The sequence below is a fragment of the Maniola hyperantus genome, chromosome Z, assembly GCF_902806685.2.
Source record: "Maniola hyperantus chromosome Z, iAphHyp1.2, whole genome shotgun sequence".
NCBI lineage: Eukaryota > Metazoa > Arthropoda > Insecta > Lepidoptera > Nymphalidae > Maniola > Maniola hyperantus.
In genome coordinates this window covers 16,598,950-16,608,497 of record NC_048564.1, presented here as the reverse complement: position 1 = coordinate 16,608,497, position 9,548 = coordinate 16,598,950, and the positions used below count along the sequence as shown (strand labels likewise).

The following is a 9,548-nucleotide window of genomic DNA, read 5'->3' as shown; positions in this document are numbered from 1 at the left end:
ATCTGCAGTGTAGGTAGATAAGTACATGAAGTACACGCACGACATTGATAAGTACCTATAGACCCATAGAAGTATCAGTTGATACTTACGAACATATACGAAAGTTCGTTTAAAACTGTCACTGCCAAGCGCTTACGAGCACGAAGAAACCAATATTGTAAGTGTTTTTTCTGTTTGTGTGGAAATAAATAAATAAAATAAATAAATAAATAAACTGCTATAGGTACGCTTTTGAAATCCCAGTAGGTACCTACTTAGGTACCTAACCAAATATAGAGCACACAACGGACCACGACAACTGAGTCTAAAATACACCAACCTAAATAAATCCTTTACCTATTAGTGTAAGAATTCTTACAGACAGACATATTTAATATTAGGTAAGTACCTACCTAAGTTGTAGATAAAAAATATAATAATTGATGTTATTTATAGTTAGGTAAAGTAAACGACCTACTTAACTCTAGAATACTGCAATCGAAACACCTTGGTCCTTTATGAATGACCTTAAAATCGCGTGAAAATCATTCTACCTACCTACAACTATCACGTTCATCACAAATATCCGTTTCAAGTGTATTACGATGTGATTTGGGCTCCTGTATTGAGGAGTTCTAAGTATCAGTCGTTATAAAGCTCAGACGTATTAGAAAAAGTGAAAGATGACAAGTCGTGGTTACCTTTAATCACATGCAAAGCTATCATTAAGTCGACTACGGAGGCGCTCGTCGCGCGCGTCACTGTTAATTATCACAATATATAAGTATAAAATGAAATAAAGGGGACCGCTCCATACCGACACCGGCGTAAAAAATACAAGAAAGAGAAGCTTTTGAAAAAGAAAAGAGTGCATTCCCCCCACCACACGCTTCCCCCACTAGGGGGCAGCCTCGCAGCGGGCGCCACCCATCGCACCGCAAAAATCGCTGCGGCGCGGGTCAAACGGCGACGCGTGAAAAGAAGCCGTTTGCATCGGTGTGCGGCGGTGTGCGGTCGCGAGTGTGCGTGCGCGGGACAGAGAGGGCTAGGAGAGAGCGGGACGGCTGCGCCAATTACCGTCACCTGGCGGGCAGCTACCGCATTACCCACTAACGCCGCGCGCGCGACCACGCGCCGTCCCGGGCCCGCTTCGCTCCGTCACGCTCCGCGACGACCCGCGGCCGTCCGCGTATCGATCCCGACCCGACATGCGACCGGACCCGGACCGGTGCCCGCGAAAACTGTGAAGTGAGTTCTGTGACTGAACTTTTCGTGCTAAACACTTTATTGTAGTGCAAAATGACCTCACAATTCGCCTTCCGTGGATCTCCTCCGAACCAGGTAAACACTCAGACCTATACAAAAAGAGCTAGCTAATATAGTTCTGAACTACTGATATAATATTTGAGAACTTCAAATTTTAAGACGTTGCATTGTAGAAACAAATGCCTAAGTTACGTCAGTTAAAATTTAGAGTTCATATTGTAAATGTGAAGATGAGTTTCAGGAATAAACTTCCCACTTAAAAATTGTTGTTATTGTCCCTTTGCTAAGCGATTTTTATAAATTCACAATTTTTGTATAGTTTGTTGACATGGTTCTGTTACGCTTACGAGGTTATCCATTCAGCCAAATTTTTTACTGGCACGAGTCCAATATTAGTAAAGTTAGGTACTTTATGCATATTAAGGCAGACAATACTTACATAAAGATGTTATCAACATTTGTATTCTTTATTCCTACTGTTTTATCTCCTAGAAAAGTTATGAAAAATAATAAAAACAAGTGATGCTTATAAAAGGATTTAGAAATGTAGAGCGATTTTCGATTCGTGTAGGTATTCTTGATTAACGACTTAAGTGTAGCAAGCAGGGGAAGGGAATATACAGTAAAAAAGAGTAAAAAATAATTTAGTTTCAGTTATTGTAGAGAATTTTAATTGAAGATGGAATTCAATTAGGTATCGTTGAGCATTGTAGCTAACTTTCAATTGTATCTACTTATTCTAGTCGTACTTAAATGACTTTCCTATAAAGCAGTGTAAAGTAAAATTTACCCAAAATTAATTAAGTAATTTCATTGTAGAGACGTTTCATAAATAAACGATAGTATTTTGTTATTGTGTGTAAGTAAATAGAAAAATGCCCAAACGTAGGTAGGTATAGTACTTAAATATTCGCTTTTTATGGCTCATACAAGTTACAATTTATGTATTTCAGCAATTAATTATACATTATAGGTACCTACCTATATGTTATTTATACGTTATTATATGTTATTAATTAATGTTTTATTAATCAGCTGAAATCTTTTATTAAGTTAAGTTAGTTTTAATTATTGTAGCGCCGTTTCAAACCTTAGTGAAAGCTAAGTAGGTATGAATTAGAACTTTAAGAGCTTAATTGACCAAGCTTTATTAACTTGGCATCGAACATGAAACTAATAAAAATGGCCCGTCTCATTCCGGCCTAAGTCGTTCATATTGTAGAGTCGTAAACTAAACGAATTCCCTATTAATGCAGTAAATGGAAAAAAACAGATAAAGTCAACTTACAACAATGCAATCATTGTATTGTTGAGCAGGGCTTACACATGTTGAGTGGAGGTGAGGCATACACAATCAGAACCTAATTTGGTTAGCCACCTACAAATGTAATCAACTATGATTATGTTACACTTTGAATAAACATATATCAGTCAGCGAAATTTTGCATTTTAACCTTATGATCTTTTTTATTAGGAAGCCAACGGTATAGATATACCCTTCTCATAAAACATATAATATGTAGGTAGGTAGGTACTAAGTAAAATGTCTTAATTACATAAATTATACTATTATTGTTCATAAGGATATGCGGCACGTGTTGATGTGAGACTATGATTATTCTCATTGATCATAATTTATATATTTTTACCTAAAATATATAAAACATTAATGGCTTTTCTTTTACCTAAATGAGAAACACTTTTGGTATTATATACAATTACATTATTAATTAGTTTTAATTTTCATTTACGGAACTTACACGGTCAATTCAATCCAATCCATACATCGATCTGCTGGGTCTCTACTCTATGAAATATTGGGGCTATCCAGAATCAAGAGCGCATTAATAGCATTCTCTTGGACTACTAACGCCATCTGTACTACGATAAGACCAACATATAAAAAGTGTACAAACAAATAAAATTAAAATCATATTGTTTGGAACCTCTCCTTTTGATTATTGAAGTCAATTAATAATAAACAATATACGCGAAGTTTTGACACTAAGAATATTTTCCTAATAACATGAATCAAGATATCAGTTAATTACCTACTTTCATAATAAGCATTATAATATGACCATGTCGCTATTATTTTTGATGTAGTATTTATCAAGCTTAGGTAATATATTAAATATAACATAAATCTAATTACGATTATAATAATTTTGCGTTTGTTACACATACCGACCATGGTAATATTTTGAGATAACATTTTATAGTAAATGACCTAATTTTATTGGAGTCAAACTCTTTCTTGCAGGTTCAAGACTACTTTTTCTTAAATTTAGTGATACACACTGATATTTTTTGTAAAGTATTGTTGTCGCACCTATATATATATTTGTTTTTTATCTTGAAGTTGAAGACGATAGCTGTTATATTATATCTTTCTTTAAAATATTGACCTTACACTTCTAGATAATATTATTTTAAGATATGATATAACTGCCTCGAGTACTTAATTTGACAGCTTCATATGTCGAAATAAAAATACTGCCACCCTATTTCGAACAATAAGTAGTGCTAAAATACCTTGTGGGCTTGCTAGTCAGTAAGTAGGTAGGCATCGATTGCTTTGTATTAATCGAATAATGTCACTAGGTATAGGTACCTAATGCTAATTTTATATTCCACAGTCACTGTCAAAATAGTTCACTATACTTAGACAGTGAATATATTTACTGCATTTCGTGCAATTATTATAGATGAATTAAATTTTAACTTACGATATTTTATTCTGAGTTCCTTCTTGATTATTCCATCAGATATCATCAGTTTTTCACTACATTACCTTTATTATTCAAACACTTAGGTACTAATTAGATTTTGATTATAATAAAAGTATGTAAATAAGCGCATATATATGACTTTAAAATAACTATGAATTTTCATATTTTAGTAGCTTTTTTTGCTGGAGCTCCTTAGCAAAATATTTATAAAGTCTCATATTATGTTGTAAATAATAATAGGTAGCTTAAGAGTCCCACCAGATATTATATTAAAGCCATTTTAAACTTTAAATAATTCCAATTGCCATTCAAATATATATATATATATATATATTTAAAAGAATATTAGCCATGTTAAATGACAAATATTCCCATTTCCTCTCCAACTAAGCGTCAAGCTTGTGCTAGGAGTATTTATATACACAACATTCAAGTATAATAAACAAACATGTAAACATAAAGTTCATTTAGGAGGTATGAGTGTCATTGATAAATATTTTTTAGTCCAACTTTGCTTCACTAAACCTCTACAGATTTTATTATTATTTATATTTGATTATTATTGGTTACAGGTTGGTCTACAAAAAAATTTTAATGATTAATTTACATTTCGTTATTAACTTACTATTTTTTACCCAACGTATTCTAGAGTTTAATTAGTCATATTTTAATACATATGATAATTATTTCGTTATATGGGATATGATTGGGATGGGAAAAATCACCAAAGTTTGAACGCTGATGTCGAAAGTTAGTTTTAACTAATAGGTAGATACCTAATTGCGCTAAAATTAGATATGGCATATAATTATTTAACATAATATTTCATTCTAATGGCCACTATCTGTAATGGTTAGTAGTTTGTACCACCCGTATTAAATTACTGAAAATACTGTTCATTTATAATTCGTACATTATTAACTAAATTTGTGACACATTAAATAGCTATTTGATATTTTATGATAAACTAGCTGAATCGGCCCGGCTTCATGTGTGTGGAATAGCAAACTACTGTATAATATGTATCTACCTACTAGTTTATATGTATACTAGTTTAGATTATTACTAGTCACGTACCTATCTGAGAAGTTAAAATAAGCTTACCCCGTTTTCGAATGAGTAATTAGTGCGTCAATTTTGCATAAAAAATTATAACAACAAAGGATTTTACTAATATTTTACTAATCTAAGTATATTCTAGTTGTAGTTAGATTTCGGTATTCTTTGACAAATAAAATTATAACCATATAATTAAGGTTTACGTTCCTTGTACAATATACTAATCTAAGAATATTACTGTATTCTAACTATACATAGTTAGATTCCAGTGTTCTTTGAAAAATTAATTTACAATTGGGTATTTGACTAGGTACATCAAAAATAAATTATTTCTCAGTGATTATTAAATAGAAGGTCTTCCAAAATACGTAAAATCCACGTTCCTTGTTAGTTTTAATAACCATTTTAAATTATCCATTAAATTAAAAAGTACGTCATTATGCTGTGACGTCACATTTCAGTAGTTCATAGAATATCGCATACCTACTTAGTGTGCGTTTTGACGTTTGATAAAAAGTTATCTACTGATTTGACTAGTTGTCAAATACCGTATTGTACAATATTTACACAGGTATGTTCTTTGGAAGATGGGATGATCGCTTATTTTGGATACAACCTGTGCAGATACCCTGGTCGAGCTGATCTCTCATTCAGGTGACCTTTGGGCACCCGTGGCGAACAGGCCAAGAGGTGCAAATAATATGAGAACCTCGCTGATGGCCTTTTGGGGTGGAGAACCTGGGGCCTGGGTTCCTTTCGAGTCTACTGAAGAATAAATTTGGCCATCAAAGGGGTAATGCAACTGCCAGTGTCTTGAGTTCTATGCGTCACTGGGTTCGAATCCACAAGGTTTTACCGATTTAAAAGCATTAATTTCTTTTACACTTTTAATTTCAATATTGGTAGGTCAAAGTTTTGCGTTTATTCAAATAGGTACCTACCTAATAGTTGTACCTAAATTTTTTGATTCTCAATAATTGTAGAATTTGTAAGGTAAATAATGCGGTGATAATTAATTACGTTTTAAAAGTAAAGCTACGAGGGTTCCAAACTCGCCCGGGTCTAAGAAGAAGCCAAGACAAACTCAGCCGGGTGTTCTTTTTACTATCACCATTTCACAATATCATTTAAAACTTATTATTAAATATCACAAGATTATAGATAATAGATACAGTGTTATGTGACGACAGAAAAATAGTTTATTTTTATAGGTTGTCATTATAATCTCTAGTTAGAAAAATTAATACATTCTTAGGATATCAAGTGATGTAATTTATAAAAATTATTCTTAGCCGTTAAGCCGTTATCGGCCCGTCTTGTTTTAATAACATGCTACAGCACTAAGTATAATAAGTGAGAACTATGTAAATATGTTTAACAATTTAACATAGTATATTTGGCCGGGTTGTGCAGACGGGCGTGTCGGTCGCACAGCGGGACACCACCGGATACCGAGAGCTTGTGAACACATGTTAGTAATTTCTTTATGTGATTTTTTTCGTGTTACCTACCCAATTAATTACCTATTCAATTAATGATGTCATAATATAAATAGATTTCTAAAATAAAACTAGGGTTAGGTAAAGAAAACACAGTGGCATATTTTTTACATATATTTTTATTTTTTAATATAATAGAAAATGATATCAGTCGTGTTACCTACCCAATTAATTATTCAATTGATGATGTCATATAATAAACATCGATTTTCTAAAATAAATAAAAAATAAAAAAATCTTTTTTATTCGAATAAACTTTGGTAAAATGAAACTAGGGTACTAACTAAGGTAAAGAAAACACAGTGGCATATTTTTTACATATTTTTATATTTTAATAGGTATAATAGAAAATGATATCAGTCGTCAGTCATATTCGCATGCTCTATCTACATAGGTAGGTACTTGTGCATTATCTCCATCGCTTTAAGCTCCACGCTTCTGATGCTTCTGTTCCTCTGACGCCAAGCAAACAGTTGAGCATGTCAACGTAGGTCAATGTCAATGGAGCTCGAGCTTGAGGTTGACGTAGAAAACTGGAACTGGATTTTTTAGTGTGGTGAAAGTTCAGGTCGGAACAAAATTTGCTGACTTATGGGTAGGCGTCATGAGAGCAATCACTAAATAATTTATTATAAGTAGGTAGTAATAATTTGATAAAATAAATTATAATAAAATTTTCAATCAACATTTACCTGTCTAGCTGTATAGGATATTCAAAAACCCTGAAATATAAATATCACGGGGTTTTCTAGAGAGAAAAAAAGTTAAGTCAAAGTCGAAATCGGATCATTTACCTATTAAAAATCGATATTTATTCACATTTAGGTATGTTGATAGTCAATTATTGTATTTATAAGATAGTGTAATGGTAATAGTTAATTAAGTAAACTTTAGCATGCTCTAGCACTATAATTAGTGAGGACTATGTAAATATAATTATATGTTTAACCTAGTATATTTGGCTGGGTTGTGCAGACGAGCGTGTCGGTGGCACAGCGGGATGCCTCCGGATTCGAGAGCTTGTGAACACAAATGTTAGTGATTTCTTTATGTGATTCTTTTGTGTTATGCTATTAATTTATTCTTGATGTCGTAACATAAATAAATTAGATGAAGTAAAATAAAATCTTATATAAAGAAACACAGTGGCATATTACTTAGTTAGGCACAACTTTTATTATCATCTATAGATATATAAAACGAAAAGGTGACTGACTGACTGGCTGACTGATCTATCAACGCACAGCTCAAACTACTGGAATGATTGGGCTCAAATTTGGCATGCAAAAAGCTATTATGACGTAGACATCCGCTTAGAAAGGATTTTTGAAAATTCAACCCCTGAGGGGGAAATATAGGGGTTTGAAATTCATAGCAATAGCATAAGCTAGTCTTATATAAAAGAAATACAGTGGTATATTACTTACAAGTTAGGTTAGGTATACCTACCTATAACTTTAATAATTGTAACAACTGTATATAAATACCCACATGTACAATAAATAATGTTTGATTTGATTTGATTTGAACTTTTATTATCATCGGAAATACTTAATATCAGTCTTATCGAATTAGCATGCTATTAAGAACTATGACAAGCGAGAACTAGGTAGGTATGTAAATATGTTTAACATAGTAGGTACATTTGGCCGGGTTGTGCAGACGAGCGTGTCAGTCGCACAGCTGGACGCGAGAGCATGTGAACACATCATGTTAGTGATTTCTTTATGTGATTCTTTTGTGTTACTCGTTTAATTTATTCCTGCTGTCCTAATATAAATTGATTCCCTGAAATATAATAACGGTGTAGTGAAAAAATACGGGGCATATTATTTGGAGTTATTTGTATCCTTTGTTCATAATTAATATTTGTCAGCCCTAGCACAGACTACGGTCCATTTGGGCTGCAAATGGCAAACACCATTCTCAGTTTTTGTCTAGTGCTTTGGTCTAACAGTGTGGGGTATAACTTTCACTTTAAATAAAAAAAAAAAAAAAAAAAATAAGGGATGGTTAACATTATAGCAGCACTGGAATAATGTAGACCAACTAAGTATGAGCTAAATACTAAATATGTAACTGGATAATTAGTTGTTCGCTCTCCTAGATTTTATGGTCAATCTCCTTTAATAGGTAAGTATATCCAAAAACTCGGCTGAGGAAGTTTTAGAACTTGTCTGACTTAGAACTGTGTGTTGTCTTCTAATTTAATTAAACAGAAAAGTTTCTACAATTTAGTATAAATAATTTTTTAAGTAAAATTTTAAGTAAAAATTAGGTTAAAATTTAAAAAGATTAAAATTGCTCAAAAATGAGCTAAAATAGATCAGGGGTATAAACTGTCTAAATAAAACCTGCGTCTATTCTATCGCATATTTTTTTTGTGATGTAACCACAAATTCACAGTTTTTAGATTTTACCCCGAATGTCTGCTATAAGACCTACCTACCTGCCAAATTTCATGATTCTAGGTCAACGGGAAGTACCCTGTAGGTTTCTTGACAGACCGACAGACAGACATACAGACAGACAGACGACAAAGTGATCCTATAAGGGTTCCGTTTTTCCTTTTGAGGTACGGAACCCTAAAAATGTTGTCATTTTCATTTTCATGTTACATTATATGGAAAGGCTTTTCCCGTGATTTTTCACATGCTATTAGTAGGTAAACTCAGTACCTAGGTACCTACCTAAGTTGCGGCACCTTTGTGAGGTGTTGTACTATAAATACCATGTGCACAGTACTTACCTAATTAAGTCCGAGTCCACCCCATTAATTATCCCGTGTATGCAAACCTACCTAGTAATTACATACTAGTGTTTTAAAAATAAAACCTAAGTAACTTAACAGACAAGAAAATTGTCTTGTAAGTGATTTATACGACAAGAAATTGCCTGGTTGAAGTCGATTGCTTTTTAGGGTTCCGTACCTCAAAAGAAATAAAAAAACCGGCCAAGTGCGAGTCAGGCTCGCGCAATGAGGGTTCCGTACTACAGTCGTATTTTTTCGACA

General features: G+C 33.0%; 1 protein-coding gene across 2 annotated transcripts in view; it reads left to right on the top strand.

Annotated features, from left to right (window-relative positions):
* Window positions 1-1,105: 1,105 nt before the first annotated feature.
* Window positions 1,106-9,548, top strand: part of mirr (iroquois-class homeodomain protein mirror) — a 157,079-nt gene continuing 148,636 nt past the window's right edge. Inside the window, exon 1 of one of the 2 annotated variants that reach the window (XM_034983538.2) lies at window positions 1,106-1,320. In XM_034983538.2, the coding sequence (XP_034839429.1) occupies window positions 1,279-1,320 (42 nt within the window). In that variant the 5' untranslated portion in view covers window positions 1,106-1,278. The remainder of the gene's footprint in view (window positions 1,321-9,548) is intronic. The other variant, XM_069508701.1, reaches the window with a different exon arrangement.